Genomic DNA, 18,813 nt, shown 5'->3' with positions numbered 1-18,813 from the left:
ACTAACAGTACTACCAAACAACCTAATCTGTTTTGAATCTAATATTGCATGATTTAGGCAGCTGGGACAGAAGTTAAATAACTTATTACTTTTGAACCACAAGCTTTTGTGTGTTCATTTGGTGCGTGATCAGAGCTGGAGATCAGCTGCTTACTGTACGTTGTTGTTTTGTTGCGGATGACAGTTTCTGGCCATGCTTAATTGTTCAATTCGTTTGTTGGCATGGGATGGGTCGATCTGCAATCTGCATGTTGTCTTTTGTACGTTGTCTCATTAATTTGCTTGACTGACTGGTCTGTAGGGGTGTTTGTTTCATTTCCCCCTTTGTACGTACTTTTATTTTTCTTTAAAAATTAACCAATGATCTGGTTCTATAAAATCTCCTCTTAATTAACCTGATTATAGGAACTAAAAAAAGCAACTCAGTTTTTTCTTTGCTAAATACCAAAAAAGAAAAAAAAAAAAAAATAAATAAATAAAATAAAAGAAAGAATTGAATCAATCATATCATTTCCTTGTACGTTATCTAAACTATTCAAACTCTCAATATAGTTTAAATAATCATAAAATTTTTCCTATCCTCCGTTTAATATGGAAAGAATAAAATACTTAAAAGAGTTATATATATAAATAATAAAAATTTTATTTACAATTATTTTTATATATTTTTTATGTTTTTTATTAACGTGATTTGTTGTATTATTTTTTTAATATAAAATAATTATTTTAATTAATTATATTAGTAAAAATGTATAAAATATACGTAAAAATAACGGAAATCTTTCCTGAGATGTTGATGGTCAGGTGAGACAAAACATATTAAAAGAGAAAAAGAAAATGAAAAAATTAAGATGTAAACGTCAAAACATGTTGTGAAAGGTGTAGCACAAAAATATATAAGCAATCGGGTCAAAAAGGTCAAACCACCTCCGGTCATGGAGGGTAGGACGGTCAAAGCGACATATACAGTATGGCTATTCTTTACTACGATAGTTATGTTTGCTGCAACTAATAGCGGAACAGGCTCAGCAGCTATCTTCGTAGATTTTTCTAGCTAAATCAAAATGGTAAATTTTCTCCATCCATCCCTTTTCTCTGCCGCTACAACTTCCATTTCTACGTTTTGTGAATGCAATTTTCAGTTTTATGTGGTTTTTATTGGTTAGTTCATCCCGGCTCGGTGGCTCTCCTATGGTTTTTTCACAGGTGATTCTTGACTATAAAAAACAAGCGCACCAACCGTTTGGTTAAATGTCTTAAAGGGTATGCGCAACTGAATTTTAAGACCGAAATCAGGAACATGTTATTTAAGAATACCTGCGACCACATTGACGTTGTGTTAAACTTAGATTTTGTTTCCACCATAGACATTATCTCTGCAAATATTACTAGTATATGATCGCCACCAGTGTGACTGTTTCCCTCGATCTGCTAGTGCCTTGGAACCAATTCAATCACTACCAGGACCATTGCTGCCATTTCTGATAAAAATAACACTGTAACCAACAAGGACCCACCACCGACTTTACCATTATTGCGTACCTTAATCACGATAATGTTCACCATCTCCACCTTTCTAGCCTCAAAATCATTGTTTTTCTCACTTTCACTACTATGGTTTGCACTGCCTAGCAATATGCTATTCAAAAAATAACCAACTTAGTCCTGCAGTCAGTTTTGGGTGCATTCCAATTGCTGCCACCCTTGCAAGTGTCTTTCGCTGTAATCATTGCCAGTTTGCCACCCATCCCTGATCCCCCATCTATACTCTGAATGCATTGGTTATGTCATGATTGGTCCCACCTCTTTGAATTTGTTACAATCATTCTCATTCTACAACTGGTTTAAATGCATGCACTTCTTTAACTCAAATGATGAAATTCTGCATGAAACTTCAAATAATAAGAGAATCAGAAACTTCACTGGATTTAAAATAATGTTTGTTTTTTGAGAAACCGAAACAATGGAATTTTTGAAACTGCTATATGGAAGAGAGAAAGTGGGCCGGGGAAATCTCCATGTTCACAGGACACATAATTTATGGATTTGTACTTCTAAAAATTCTTTTATTTCCTTTCATCTGTAGGAACATAATGAACAGACTAGATGCTCAGAGCTGGCCAAATCATCTACATTTTACCGCTCACTGTACTCTGAGGTAATTTGACAGTCATAGATGGATACTATTGCCATTCTTGTGTATTCAGTTTTGTTTTACTATTCGGGAATTAAAGTATCAGGTTGTGGCATAACAGTACTTGCATCTAGTCTATATGTTAAAATTATGCTTATTATCTTCCCATTTCTACTTTCTAACATCACCTAGTTTTCTTGATCATTGAATACAGTCATCTTAAAAATCTAATCAAGCTATACAATGGCTTATATCTTCTTTGTAAAAATTGAGAAATTGAGTGTACTTGCCAAAGGAAAAATTGTTTCTTGCTCTTTCCTATAATGTTGGACAAATCTGAACTATTTCTCAAGGGATTTTAATTTTTTATATTGTATTGTTATGGTTCAACAACATCCCTTAATTTTATTGTGAAAAATAATGGGTTCGTCTCTTTGAACATCCTTCATGATACCAAGATTCCAAGAAACAGTTAACATGCACAAATGGTTTTGGAATTATGAACAACCATATATGTGAGTTCAGAAAACTCCTTCCAATCAATCTTGAATTGTTGAAAAAGTAATTATAGGATGAACCCAAATTCTATTTTCCCAAAGTGAATCATCCGCCTTCCAAAGTTGGTTTTTTGGAAAGAGTATAGCCATATAATTTAGTCACTATAATCTTTTATTGCATCAATAGCCATTTTACTTTGATACTTATTTCTTGTGGTTTTATTTGCCTGTAAACCTTCAAAGCCCAAAGTTATCAAAACCTGTATCTTCTTTTGAAATGGAGCACGTTGGTAATGCAAAATGCATATCTTTTTTAAATTAATGAATACTGTTACTTTGTGTCCATTCCGATATGGTACAGCTAACGTGAAGGGTCTTGACTCCTTGCACGGTACTGATAAGAACTAATATAAGCAGTGTTTAATCATGAAATTGTACTTCATAAAATGTAATTGATCTGAACCTCCAGTGGCTCCAGTGCGGCTTTGTTATTGGGAGTCTCTTCCCGCAGGTCTAAGGTTTGAACTTTTGGGTGCAAAAAATTTCCAGGGTCCACGTCTTATCAGCGAAATTCCTATGTTTTTACCTGATCTGTGTTATGTGGGCATGTTACAAGGTTCTGGGGTTTACCCGGGTAAAAGGCATGTTGCATTTGCATGGTCTTTGGTGTTCCGTGTAATAAAAAAATTATGTGTAGTTGATGATTGGGACCTTGAGTACTACACTAAAGATCATAATAGAATGGCATTGATTTTGATCATTGTATTTACAGATAGAAGAGGTTGGATGGGAGCTTCTGGTGAGATTAGGTGGAGATCTGACATTTCTCAGCTTTCGCATCTTGTAAGATGTTCTTGCTTGCATCAATCAATCAATTAAAATTATTTTCTCTTTTGTGAAGAAGGGTCCCATTTTTCTTTGGCCTTTTTCATTTACATTCACATGCTTATATCTTCCCAAATCCCCCCTATTTCTATGTAGTTTGGATGTACAACAGAAACTAGGATTACTTTGGGGCTTCAAGTTTAATCTGTGATTTTATATGTTGATACTTTATTTTGTTGGCCAAAGACGTCATGTGTTATGAAGCCAGAAGTAATAGCCTAAAATATTGAGAAAATTGACATTTTAATGTTTGTTGTCAAGATATAAAAAAAAATGGCTGTAAAACATGATTGCTGGGGAATCTTAAATCTTCAAAACAGAATGTGGAGTCTTCTGAGCATGTTACTTGTGAGAAGTGGAAAATTTTCTTGCGAGAGAATGAAAAACTATTATATGTATGCAATGGTGTAGAAATTGGGTGATTGTCCCAGTGTTCAAAATCTTGCTTTTTCTTCCAGAAACCAGCTTCCTCTTCCACTAACTTGTGCTACTGCATTTGTGATCTTCACTCTATGGTTGTTTACTAGCAAGGGCATTGAAAAGGTTCAGCAAAGCCTGATATGCACTGGTAGCAAGCAACAAATATCATTGTTTCCTCTCTTAACTTTTTATGGAGCATATCAGTGTCAGTGAGAACATTTTGGCAGCTGATGGATGATCTATATTAAATTTCATGGTATTTTAATTTGTCGTGAGTCCACCTGAATGTCAACACTTGGTGTTTCTCTAACGCCCCAAATCCAAAACCATAAACGGATAGAGTTGCATCTATATTTTTAAAACTTTCTCCCTGTTTACAAATATATATCAAATACACAACTTCCAAACTATTCACAACTATAATACAATGATTCTCAAAAATCCATTCACAAATTCTAAATAATTACAATACAAATACTTCGAAAAAATGTAAAAATAACTATGATATGACCATAAAGAAAGCTCTATGCACAACCAAAACCATCTTCAAGCAACAAAACCATCAAGGCCCAAAACTTCCAACCTTAAGTGACTAAACCAAGTCCACTCTAAAATCTTTGGCTCAAAAGCTATCACCTCAAAGAAGCAACTTTCTACAACTCTGAAAATGATATGAAATGAAGTGGTGAGCTGCCATGCACTCAGTAAGTAGCAATTTAATGGGGGTGTGGTAGTTGGCAATTTTCTTAACTATAAAAGAGGGAATAAATTCTCAATAAAATAACGTGAGCAATATAATTTTATCTCAACCAACATGTTTAGCTAAATATTATATTCAAGGCCACATGATATTAGGGAAATCACCAATATATCACAAAGATATCATGGCACAAAGACATCATACCGCAAAGGCATCAATATACCACAAAGACATCAAGCCATTAGGGATGTCAAACATGTCACAAAGACATTCATATCGTGCGTTCAAGAATAAATAGCATGCTCACATTTAACTTTCAAATTTAATAAGCCACATAGCATTTCTTAAACATTCCAATCATTACAAAATTTGTACAAATCCAAGAAGAGCCAAAATAGCATAAGAATATGCACAAATCCAAAGTTTTCCAAAGAAAACCAATCGTTTCTTTTAGCAAAAATCCATTAAAGAGCCACTTACCTCAATTGCTAGTAAAAAATAATCACATGATATTCCTTTGCCAACGGTCGCTTATAACATATTTCAAGACCATCACAAACCGTTAATTTCTACACTAAAAATGATCTCATTTAACTCTAAAATATCACCCAATCCTTACTAACATGAATTTAGAGTTGTCCTAAAATATTATCCTCCAAAATTGATAAACCCCAAATTTCTAGATTACAAACATGCTGCTGGACAGCACCTATACTGGCTTCTATTCCCTTATTATTTCAACATAAATAAGGTCTAGACTCAACCATATAACAGTGACATCAACATGGATTAATTCTAGGTAATACCCACCACTAACACTTAATATTAAATTCATCTTCCAACACACCCTAACAGCATAATCAACTAAGTATATTCTCAACAATTCAAAACACCAAATCTTAACAGATCTCTTATGCAAAATTCATTAAATATACTACTTATGAGGGAGAAGAATTTAACCTAATATTGTCATTGGTGGTGATAAAACAGCAAGGAGCAATGTCTGTGGGTGGAGGTTATTACGTTGCAAGGACAAGAATTGAGAGGGAAGCAGAGAAAATGGATAGAAATAAATTACTAAACAGAGAGAGAGAGAGAGAGAGAGAGAGAGAGAGAGAGAGAGGAGATGAGGGGGTTGTGAGTTATGGGTAGGGAAAGGGGGGGTGGGTTTCATGCGAGAGAGAGTAGAGAACGGGGAAGGGGAAGGGGAAAGAAGAGAAAAAGGGGGGGGGGGGGGGGAAGAAAAAGGGGAAAGGGGATGGGCTGGGCTGGGCTGGGCTGGGTTTATTACAGTTTCCTCTAAGGATGCTTGCATGGACTGCTGTCAAGTCTATGAATTGCTGTGAATATGTATATTTAACATATATAGTGTTTCCCCCAATTCCTTCTCTTGTTTTTACCTCTTACTCATGTAGTGGACTGGGCCTTTTCCTAAATTTGATTGGCAGGGATGCAAAGAGCAGGGTACACTTTGTGGAAATCGAATTGGATGAAACCTATCCCAAAAGTCCACCTAGAGCATCAGCGGTTGGTCTTTTTCAATCTCATTGGTAGTTGTATTTTTGCATTATAGACTTCAGTTATCCTTCTGACTCCTGCGTCAGGATGTACCATATATTTTTGACTTAAAATGGTCAATAAGCTCAAGATTAAAGGATGTGGTGCAGCAGTTTCAAAAGGTATTTCTTGCATAGCAAATGATAGAACTACACTATTTTCTTACTTTCACTAAACTATTTTGTTACTTTCACAAAGGATGCAACTACACTATTTAGTATTTTCTTTACAGCATCTGGAGAAACTTCAGGAATTTTGGTCTACTTTGGATGATATTGACAAATCTCTTTGGGTCGTTGACCCTAAACAGCCTTCACGTTCAATGTCCCATCGCCAAATCAATATTGGTGAGCCATTTGTAGATTATGAATGTATTGATAAAGCATTTCTCTTTTCTTTTAGTTGATATTATACCTTTTAGTTTATGTTTGACAGGAAATGATTGCTTCATCATGTTGTATATAGATGCTGATGACCCTAAATCTTTACCAGAGTGAGATGTCATCCAATATTATTTCCTGGCATTGCAACAGTTAGTTTTAACTTTTCATTCAGTATTGAATAAGTTGTGGTAGGTGTCGTTTTATGGGTCCAGGTCCAGTTGTGGATTCATTCAGAAGGATATGGCAGAGAAATAGAAGGAAATGGTATGCCCTTGATTTATAATTCTTGTGTAAGGATTACAAGACTTCAAAATTTATGTATTTGCGAAAGAGATGGCAGTTTTCCTGGATGTGCATGCTTTTGGGCCCAATTACAAGTTTTCTACTGAAGGGTCACGCTCCTTTGTTTCTATTTGGCAACAACCTATTATGGCTCAGTATCTGTTGCATTCTCCTACTTAGTAATCGCAACCCTCCCTTACTTGGTGGGTGGCACCCCATAAAAAGGATAGACAATGGTCATGGTTCATAATTAATTATGTAATACCTTGAAGTTTTATATTTAAGAGAAAAGGGGATAATATTATATATATATATATATATATTTGTGTATTTTCTTTTCTTTTTGTGAGCTGGATATATGGGTGATGCTTTAGATAGCTGTTGCTTGATCCAACAAACATTTATTGCCATAGTTCCTCGAATTACTGTAGAATTTTCCTTTATTTTTCTGAAAAGAGATTGCTTCATCCACAACCGTAGCATTACTCTGTGATACCCTATGCTCAGAAAGAGAGATCGAGGAAAAATCATATGTAATATGTTTCTTTGTTTTGTCTACTCCTGTCATCTACATAGGACAAAAGACAGACCATACCTGGAAAATATTGCATGTCTTCTGGAGACTCAACTGCCAAGGCCCATTGATGTACAGAAGAATGACCAACAAGTTGAATGTGGAATTTGTTATGCTCAATGTCTTCCAGTTGGTACTGCTCTTTGCATTTATTATATATTTAGTAACTTATTCTCAATTCTCACATCATTCACTTTTGTTATATTTATGTAGATGATGAGCTGGGAGATAACAGTGGAAGCGGAACTGACTATAGATGTGATAATACTACTTGCAATAAGGCTTTTCATAGCGTTTGCCTTGGGGACTGGTTGCGTTCCATCACCACAACAAGGCAGTAAGTTGGGTTTTAAGTACATACGAAAACAAATCTATTAATAAGCCGATGTGTGACACGCATTCCATACTGCTGACGTGACAAGATTTGATTTGTAAAAAAAAAAAAAATTTATAAATTTAAACTTCGCAAACAAATCATGCCACATCAATGATATGTATGGTGTATTGTCACACCTGCTTGTGAATAGAATGACTCTTTAAGTATCCTTGAGGCTTTCTAATTGTTTCATGCATGATTATAGCTTTAGCTGTTAGTTGCTGAGCTTTTTTCAACGATGGTGTCCTTTCTACTGAGTTTTATATTTTTTCTTATAATTGCTGGATTTAAAATTTCTGTGCATACATCACTACAGGTCATTCGATGTTCTATTCGGGAATTGTCCATACTGTTCAGAGCCAGTTGCTGTGAAAATCACCAACTCTAGAAAGTAAATTATAGGTCCTTATTACCTTCTCACTCAGCAGACGATTCCCTTCCCTGACACACCCCGCAAACAACAAATTTTCAAGATCAGAACCTTGCTCTTGTTGTGAGCATCACATTACACTGATGCATCTGATATTCTTCGCTTAATTTATTCATCAACAATAGTGAGCATACTTATGATAGATTGTGGCTGCATCTGATGTAAGTTTGGTTTTTACTTGAGACTCTTTTGTTTCATAAACTTATGACCCTTCTATCTAATACTGATGATAAATTAAATGCATTATGTTCTGTCCTAATCTAATCCACCTACTCTTTTCCTTCAATATATTTTGTAGTTGAATGGGACCTGCCTAAGAGAGCTTATTTTAACTTTATGGTTTGTAGCAGAGACTTTTAGTTCCAGCAATCATTATCTTTGGTTGTATGGACCATGCTTGTAAACAGCTCTGGTATCCACAGGTAGAGCCACTCACGTTTCCCCCCCATCAAATTGGTAGCATAGAGTTAGATGCCCACTTACAATTGACCTTACTTTCGACCATATTGCTGGCTATTTCTTTGAAAGATATCTTGTGAATTAACCTGTAGACTTCATATGCCATCATATAGTTGGATTTATATTTGTATGAATGTAAGCAGCTTTATATTCATATCAATGGGTAGAACCGACAACATTTTTTACTCCATTTATATCGGCAGCATCTTATATTATATGCCACGGCTCTATATTCATATTCATATTCATATTCATATCTACTCGTTTTCTTTGCTGAAGTATATTACCGGATGGTCCCTTTGTCTTGACAGCTTAACCATTAAGGGTTGTGATCTCCGTTTTAAATGCCTTCCTATCCAGCCGGTTGATGTTGTGGTCCCTATATTTCATAACCATCTAAGATGGAATTGCTCATATAATTTATAATACTAGAACAATGAATCCCTTTTTCTCTGATATTCTTGGCCTAAAAAAATCTCCTGAAATTTTTATCTTCTTCTCCTTTTGAATTTTCTTGTGCAAATTAAATCTTTGTATTTTTCAAATTGAGTCATTTTGATCGTTTTAACTTTCATGCATCCCCTTTCTTATGATGATTGTAAAATATAACACACTGTAATGGACCCAAACTGACTGCTTCGAGAGAGTCACTCTCCAAAAATTAGGGTTATAGAGAAGAAGATGGAAATCAAGAGAGAAGAAGTTCAAGTGTTGATTGAATTCTCGTTGAAGGTTTTCCCCTCCAACTAATTGTATTTATACTTAATCCATTACAAACGCAACGTTTTATCAATTTACAAGACTACTTCATTACTGAATGAACAAAATGACAACATTAGACTTACTGGAAAGGAAATATGAAATGACAACGTCCCATTAAAACACAAGCAACTAAATGCATACAAAAACGACAACGTATCCAACCTCCCTTTAATTGCTGACCACAAGCAACGACCTTTTCTCATCAAGACATATCTGCCACAACACAACACCTTGCCCACTACCATGCTTCCACTCTAGCATCTTCACAATCCATAATACACCCTCCCCCTTTAAAGCACCTTGCTTGCAAGGTGAGGGTACTATTTCCTAAGCTGCCAATAAGGCTCCAATGTACAATATTCCACATTCCCATTGAATTAAGACTTCCACAAGAGCCCTGTTATCCTTCTTGACACTTATGCAATCCAGAATCTTCTTAGGCCAAGGCCTTAATTTTCCTTGCAAATCAACTGGGGGTAAGGTAGAAAGAGGAGTAACATGATCCCCTATCTTCTTCTTCAAAGAAGAAACATGAAAACTAGGTGTAGGAGAGAATCTGATGGAAAACACAGTCGATAAGCCACCTTGTCAATTCTATGTGTGATTTGAAAGTGACCAAAATAATGAGGTGAGAGCTTAAGATTTCTTCTAACTACCACACATTGCTATTGCTATCTATAAGGTTGGAGTTTAAGATAGACCCAATCCCCAACTGAGAATTCCCTTCGAGTATGATGCTTATCATAATAAAACTTCATCTATCTTGATCCAATGTGAGATTAGACTTGAGGGTGGCCAAAATCTGCTCACAAGTCTGCAACAGCGGATCTATTGACTAATTAGAAGTAATGCTTGGCATGTAAGCCCGAAGCTTAGTAGGAGAAACTCCATACATAGCTTCAAATAGAGTCAATTTGGTGGAAGTCTGAAAGGTGGAATGGATGTGAATGGATGCCTTAAAGGCATAGAGTGAGCATACTTTGATAATCTATCCACAACCACCATGATAATAAAATACCTTTTAGAAATAGGTAGACCCTCCACAAAATCTATGGAAAGGTAAGTCCAAATTTGATCAGGAATTGGTAATGGCTGTAGAAAGCCTGTAGGAAACACATTCTGAATTTTATTTTTTTGACAGGTGTCACACTCATGAATAAACTGCTTTATATCATTTTTTAGACCAGGCCAATACAACTTAGCTCTAGCCCTATGCAAACACTTGTGAAACCCAGAATATCCAGCAGCAGGACTAGAATGCAAATAGTTCAAAATTTGTTGCTTCAAAGGAAGAGAATCAGTGACAAATATTCGATCATTCTTGAACAAAAGGCCATGCCTTAGTTTAAATGAAGGAATTGAACAGGATCTTGGTGTAAAACAGCAAGCAATTGCTGAGCATTCTGATCTACAACATAAGCAATCTTCAAATCTGAGAGCCAAGTGGGAGTAGCGAAAGATAAGGTTGCCAAGTCTGCAATGTCATCAAGTTGATCCTTACTAGATAAGACATCAGCTATCTTATTTTCCACCCCTTTCTTATACTCAATGGTGAACTCATACCCAAGTAACTTGGAAAGCCATATTTGTTGTGCCTAGTACCAATCTCCTGTTCAAGCAAATATTTAATGCTATGACGATCAGTTCGAATGACAAAAACACTTGCCACAAGATAGGGCTTCCACCTTTTAATAGCTAGCACTAAGGCTAGTAACTCCTTTTTATAAGTGGAAAGAGTTAAATTTTTAAAGCGCGCCTGACTCAGAAAAGCTAAGGGTCATTGTGCCTGCATCAAAACTGCTCCTACTTCAGCGGCACAAACACCACACTCAATAACAAATGGTTTAGTAAAATCAGGTAGAGCAAGAACAAGAGGGCTTGTGACAACAATCTTCAAATCATTAAAAGACTTTGTGGAAAAATCTGACTAGACAAAGGCATGTTTTTTCAACAAAGCAATTAAATGGGCAGCAAGCAGACCATAACCCTAATGAACTTTCTATAAAAACTTGTCAAATCTAAAAAACCTCTTAAGAGTTTAAGACTTTTAGGTATACGCCAATTAAGCATGGAATCCAGCTTCTTAGGATTAGTCCTTACTCCCTCCCTTGAAATCAAATGGCCCAAGTACTTAATTTTTTGACATGCAAACTTACACTTGGACTCTTTTGCATAAAGTTGATGAAGGTATAATGTATTCAACACAGTATCCAAATGAGATAAATGAGACATATCTTTGTTGTAGACCAAAATGTCATCAAAGAAAACAAGGACAAATGTCTAAGAAATTACTTGAATAAGGTCATTCATGAGGCCTTGAAAGGTGTAAAGGTCATTAGTGAGTCCAAAAGGCATGACAAGGAACTCATAATTCCCTTCACGAGCGCATTTTTTTTTTTTGGAATATTCTCATCCCTCATGTGTATTTGATGATACCCAACCCTAAGATCCAATTTAGAAAAAATTGTAAAACTTGAAAGTTCATCTAAGAGCTCATCCACAATAGGAATATGGTATTTGTCTTTAATAGTAGCTTCATTTGAAGCTCTATAATCGACACACATGCGCCATGTGCCATTAGACTTCCAGACAAGCAACACAGGTGAAGAAAAATGTGATTGACTAGGCCTCACAATCCCAAAACTCAAGAGTTCTCTAACAATTTTCTCTATCTCAGTTTTTTGATAGAATGGATATCGATAGGGCCTAACATTGATAGGAGAAGCCTCCTATATCAAATGGATCTGATGATCATGTGACCTATGGGGTGGCAACCTAGTAGGTTTTGTAAAAACATCCTTCTAAAGCAGTTGATGCACTTGTTTATCATGCAGAGAAGGAGACTCAATCATACTACAATCAACCAATTGTAAAAATAGGCCCCTCCTACCACAACCAGAAGTCTTAAGGAATTCACTATCATCAATCAATTCAGTCTGAGAAGCTGTGAAAACAAATTCCCTTCCCCTTGTATTGGAACTTCATTTGTAACTCACCAAAGTCCTATAACAAAGGCTTGAGTGATGACAACCATTGCACACCCAAGATAGCATCACAGCCCATTAGGGATAAAGTGAAAAAAAATCCATCAGAAAAGGTACCGCTTATATTTGCACAGGTACTGCAGTATACTTTCCCTTACTTTCAAGGACCTCACCATTGGCTACTTTAACTTGAAGAGATTGTTGCCGTTGTAGCACCAACTTGCATCAAGGTACCATGCAATATCTACAAAATTATGAGTACTGCCAGTATCTATTAAGATCACTACTCTTTTCTTACCCAACTGATCCACCAGTCTCATGGTTCTAGGCCTTGAAGCCCCTAAAATAGTGTGTAATGAAATAGAAGCTATCTCAACCTCATCCTTAATATCCATTGCTGTAACTTCACTTCCTGAATCAATGCCAACCTCATTTCCCATGTTTGCAATAAACTCCATTTCTTCTAACAAGAACAATTTTGGCTTGAGGCACCTATAGCCTTGACGCCATTTCTCATCATAAAAGTAGCAAAGGCCTTTCTTACGCCTTTCTTGCATTTGTGAATCAGTAAGTTTTTAAAAAAGAACTTTGGCCAGATGCTGTAATTTTGGTGCTCCTAAAATAGAAGCAGTCTGTCCAAATTTCAACAAACTAGACTCTAGACTAAATTTACTAGAATCAGTAAATGATCCCCTCTAAGACTTTCGAAGGCTTAATACATATTGTTCTTGAATTTTAACCAAGCCAAATGCATCATTTAGAGTTATAGGTTTCAATAGTTTCATAAGAAATCTGATATCATCATGCAACCCACTTAAAAAACAACTAAGTTTGTTTTTTCTCATATATACCTTTGATTCTATTTGAAAGAATCTCAAATTTTGCCTTTCACTCAGTTACTGTACTACCTATTTCAAGCGAGTTAGATCCTCCATAGGATCCTCATAAGGAGGAGCCAAACCGAATTTGAAGAGGAAGAACAAAGTCCTCCCATGAGTGAAATGGCCTTGCCTCACTGGTATCCTCAAACCAAGTCAGTACTGTCTTATCCAAGTGAAAGGAAGCAACAAACATGCACTAAATAGGAGGAACCTGATGGTACAGAAAATACTGATTAGCATGAGAAATCCATGCTAGAGGATTGCCATTAGAAAACTGAGGAAACTCCAACTTAATTCCTTTAATAAAGCCTCTGTCATAACTCTGACGATGAGGAACCTACCCTGAGCTTTCATTCATATCAACATTTTATTGCACAACTGAAGATTCATTATGATCACCAGAAACATTACAAGAAATCCATGAAATTTGTTATAATAAATCATGAAACTTCTTATCTTGTGCCTTGCTTTCAAGCTTCGCAACTTCCTATTGCTTCAACAACAATCCAAGTGCATCCTTGATTTGCTTTTGCTGTCAATCCCGTTGTTGCCTTAAGTGATTCATAACCAACTATCTTTGCATACGAACGTGTTCCTTTTGCCATGGCTAACTGATACCAATTGTAATGGACCCGAACTGACTACTTTGAGAGTCACTCTTTAGAAATTAGGGTTACAGAGAAGAAGATGGAAATCGAGAGAGAAGAAGAAGTTCAAGTGTTGAGTGAATTCTCGTTGAAGTTTTTTCCCTCCAACTAATTGTATTTATATTGAATCAATTACAAACGCAATGTTTTATCAATTATAAGACTACTTTATTACCAAATGAACAAAACAATTGCATTAGACTTACTGAAAAGGAAATATGAAACGACAATGTCCCATTAAAACACAACCAACTAAATGCATACAAAAAGGACAATGTATCCAGCTTCCCTTTAATAGCTAACCACGAACGATTACCTTTCCTCATCAAGCCACATCTGCCACAACACAGCACCTCGCCCACTGCCATGCTTGCACTCTAGCACCTTCATAATCCATAACACACACCTAAATGAACTCAAGTGAATTTGAAGAAATGTAACATTGTCACTGCCAAATAGGGCTGTAAATGAACTAGTTTGTTTAATAGTCTACTTGATACTCATTTTGTTAAACTCAAATTGAACTTAACTCGTAAAAGAATAGCTTGTTTGTGACCATAGATACCAGCTCGATTAGTAAATGATACATACTCGGTTAAATTTGACTCAACTAGACTAATAGGGATGTAAAAAGAAACCTAGAAAATTAGAGGACCGGCTAGAATCGGTCGAACCAGTCCGGTTCGGAACTGGTTTTTGTAATGGAAAAATTGGTCGGAATCGGTCTGGTTCCTATTCTAGGCTTTTTAGAATTGGACCGGACCGGACCGGATTGGTTCCATTTAATATGTATTTTAATTTTTTTTAAAAAATATTGTATATAATATCTTTTATATTATATATAAGTTTTATATATAATATATATAATAATATAAATTATAATTATAAACCACTTAGATTGAGAAAAAATACTTAAAAATAAAATTGATAAATAATAAATTAATTTAAAAATAAACTGAATTGTAAAACTTTAAACTGAAATTGATAAATCACACCAATATTTTATTTATCACTTAAAATTGAAAAAAAAAATCCAAAATATCAAAAGATTTGAATTTATATACCAAAACTGTAAATAAGATCACTGAAATATTATTTACTAACAAAAAAGAAAAGCAAATCACTCAAATTTTATTAATTTATTACCAAATTTTTAGGCCTAATAAATTCTCAATATATTCTTTTTGATAAGTACATAATACATTAGTAAATTAGTAATACTAATATACATTAGTATATAATGTATATTGATTACAATTTACATTTTATGGCCTACTACTAATAGTCTAATACTATATTACTATTCCTATTAGTAATATACTTTAAGTTTATATATAAAATACTAAATTAGTATATAAATCACTATACTAAATAATTACATATGAAATAATGATATAGCTATACTAATAGTCTAATACTAATATTATATAGTCTAATATAGCAATAATTAATACTAATATTTATACTTATACTAATACTAATACTAATACTAATACTAATAGTCTAATAAATAGTTTCAAAGCTATGGCTATCAGCTCTAAAATGTAGATGCAAGACCAATTATGTTGGAAGCCTCCTTCTCAGGGAGTTCTTAAATTAAATACATATGGAGCAATGTTTTCCAATTTACACAAAGTGGGTATAGGTGTTATCCTAAGAGATTCATCAGGAAAAGTGGTGATGGCAGCTTCTAAACATGAACCCGAGGTTGAAGATCTAGAAGCTATTGAGTTGCTAGCGGTTTTCAGAAGCATGCAACTGAGCCCGACAATGGGTATTGCACATATTGACATAGAGCCCGACTGTTTGTTGCTGGTCTAGTCGTTACAGAAAGATGACATGTTGAACTCAATGCTAGGCAACTTGTTTTTTGAAGTTAAAAGACTTTGCAGTTACTTTGAAACTGTTACTTTTAAACATGTGTATAGGGAGGGGAATAGAGCAACTCATGAGCTTGCTCGTAATGCTTGGAGAGTTGATGATCTTGAAATATGGTGGGATTGTATTCTAGACTTTCTTTCTCAAACCCTATGGTTTGATAAATATCTGTAATCGTTTTTTTATCTCAATGAAGATGTTGGTTTATCAAAAAAAAAAAAATACTAATATAGTTAACTAATCACTATAACTAATACTAATACTATTAGTCTATTATATAGTTTAATGTAGGCTATATAGCTATAACTAATACTAATATTTATGCTAAGAAAGATACTTTAGCCACAAATAGATTATAAAAAGTAAACCTATAAGCTGATGTGACTTAATGCAGTACGTCAAATTGTAAAGTTACTTTTATTATAAAGTAAATCTGACGAATCACATGAAACCATATTATTTTGTAGATATATTTTTGAGTACTCTCTTTGTGTATGTAGCACTTCTCTTATACTAATACTAATACACTAGTCTCTACCATAGTAATATAGAATATAGTTATACTAAATCCCTGATTCACTATAATTAATATTATTAATATATAGCTATTAGCTATACTAATAGTCTTATACTAAATATTATTATATAGTTTATACTAATCATTATAATCAAATCACTATATATATTATTATTTAGTATCAATGCATTATTATATTCTTTAATGTATAACTATATAGACTATATATAGTATTAATATCACTATATGTAGTAGTAAAACACTAAGGTATAGATGGAGTTGGCAACCACCTCCTTCGGGTGTTTTAAAACTTAATGTGGATGTAGCCATCTTTAGTGATCAATGCAGGTTTGGTATTGAAGTGGTGTTAAGAGATGACAGAGGATAGGTATTGTTTGCTATAAGTAAACCCAAAAATGCACTTGCAGATCTAATGGCGATTGAGTTAATTGCTATGTTAAGAGGTTTGCAGTTGTGGATTCCTTTAGGAATTTTAGAATTACAAGTTGAAATAGATGCTTTGCTTGTTGCTTAGGAGCTGCAAAAAGAAGGTTTCTCTTCAACTTTGTGGGGAAGTTTAGTTTGAGAAATCAAATCTCTACTTAACAGGCATCCAACGTGGACAGTGCAACACAAGGGTCGTGAAGCAAATGGAGTAGCTCATGCACTGGCTCGATTTGCATGGAATCTAAATGATATAGTACTTTGGTGAGGTTCAGTCACATATTGTATTTCCCAAGCTATTTGGGCGGACTTATCTTTGTGATGTTTGGTTGGTTATATGAATAAAGTGCTATTTGTTATTAAAAAAAAAAAAACACACACACAAACGCTATACTAGTATAATATATAGTACTAGTATATATTAATAATAATAGTATTACTATTGTTTAATAGAGTAATGCTACATACAGTCACTTTTGCGTACTCTCTGCGCACTCCACTGATATGATTGGTTGGATTAATTTTTTTTTTAATATACAACCAATCATATCACTAGAGTGCACAAAGGAGTTCACAAAAATGACTGCACATAGAATTTTTGTATTTAATATAATCTTATCATTAACATATTGATATGTAGTCTATACCAATAGTATTATACTATTACTATATACTATTGACTAATAATATAATGTATAGTACTAGTATAATATATCATATATGTATGATAGTATAGTTACTATTAATTTTTTTTTTCCCTATTGTGTAGAGATCATGGAAGATCTAGGGAGTTCTACAAGACCTACTTCTTTGGTTGGAGATGATTAATTTTAAGGTAAGTCAACTTGTATCTTTCCTTAATTTTTTTTTTCTCCATTTAATGTAATTACTTAATTTTTATTGGAATTAATTGCTTGATTTATTTTCATACAATTGCAATGTTTCTTGAATGGACTAGTTGGTGGCTTAGTACATATCTATTTATTCGAGACTCTAGTTGTAAAGTTTTTTATTGGATGTTTTTGTAATTTGGACATCTAATTTGGATTTATAATTTAGACTTTTAATTTGGACTTGTAATTTGTTGAACTTTTGGACTTGTAATTTGTTGGATGGACTTTTGGACTTGTAATTTAAACTTTTGAAATTTGGACTTGTAATTTGTTAAATTGTTAGACTTTTGGACTTCTAGTTTAGACTTTTGAATTAATTTTATTCCATAACAGATTTGTTTTTCAGCATTTGTAATAGTTATATTTATAGGCTTGTAGCAGCTTTTTTTAGTAAAGCAGATTTTTGCAAAGCAGTCTTTAGTAAAGCAGACTATTTTTTAATAAAGCAAATTTTTGTATTACTAACAGATTTTGGAATAAAAATATAAAATAGATTAAAGCAGTTTTTTTTAAACATATATTTTTTTACAAGTTTGTATTTTTTTTACAAGCAGTTTCGGCTCAGTCTGACTCAAGCTCATTTTTTAATCAAGCTAGAGTTAAAAACTTAGCTTATCGAGCTGAGCTTGAACAAAGATTGGATAAAAATCTTGAGCTCGAGCTCAAGTTTTATGAGTCTAGCCGAGCTTGACACTTCAAAGACCAGCTTGTGTAGCTCAATTATAGCCCTACAACCAGTCTCTAATTCCTCTTGAAAGATTGAGGGTTTTGTTGACTAGGAATTTTGATGTTTGATTTGTTCCACACTTGTAGGAAAGGGTGATTCAAAATTAATCATTTCAAATATTATCATTTAGAAATTATGATCAAAACGAGGATTAGATAGGTATTGATATGTTTAGTTTTTTTAAAAATATTTAGGATTCTCGAATTACCAAGAGCATGATGGAATATGATTTGGTTTTCTAAATAAAAAACTTGGGTTAAAAAACCCCTAATCCCCTTGTATTTATATATATATATATATATATATATAAAAAGCCATTTACAATCTATGAACAAAATTTGGTAATTTGATCCAAATCTAGTATTTTAAGATTGAGCCACATG

General features: G+C 34.1%; 1 protein-coding gene across 9 annotated transcripts; it reads left to right on the top strand.

Moving 5' to 3' along the window:
• Nucleotides 1-881: 881 nt before the first annotated feature.
• LOC122317962 (E3 ubiquitin-protein ligase FANCL) lies at nt 882-8,497 on the top strand. 9 transcript variants are annotated; one of them, XM_043135053.1, is made up of 12 exons: nt 882-1,067; nt 1,167-1,206; nt 2,087-2,158; nt 3,404-3,474; nt 6,085-6,163; nt 6,241-6,315; nt 6,426-6,540; nt 6,629-6,686; nt 6,769-6,840; nt 7,435-7,561; nt 7,646-7,769; nt 8,125-8,497. In XM_043135053.1, exons 2-12 carry the CDS (start codon nt 1,192-1,194, stop codon nt 8,178-8,180), a joined length of 864 nt encoding a protein of 287 aa, XP_042990987.1. In that variant the 5' UTR covers nt 882-1,067; nt 1,167-1,191; the 3' UTR covers nt 8,181-8,497. The 9 variants fall into 9 exon arrangements, with proteins under 9 accessions (XP_042990987.1, XP_042990993.1, XP_042990986.1 ...); XM_043135052.1 differs by having other exon boundaries at nt 892-1,067; nt 6,444-6,540; nt 7,435-7,565; XM_043135056.1 differs by having other exon boundaries at nt 893-1,067; nt 6,307-6,315; nt 6,444-6,540; nt 7,435-7,565.
• The last annotated feature ends 10,316 nt before the right edge of the window (nt 8,498-18,813 follow it).

This window comes from Carya illinoinensis, chromosome 8 (genome assembly GCF_018687715.1).
Source record: "Carya illinoinensis cultivar Pawnee chromosome 8, C.illinoinensisPawnee_v1, whole genome shotgun sequence".
NCBI classification, from domain to species: Eukaryota; Viridiplantae; Streptophyta; class Magnoliopsida; order Fagales; family Juglandaceae; genus Carya; species Carya illinoinensis.
This window is presented reverse-complemented; position numbering and strand designations above follow the sequence as displayed.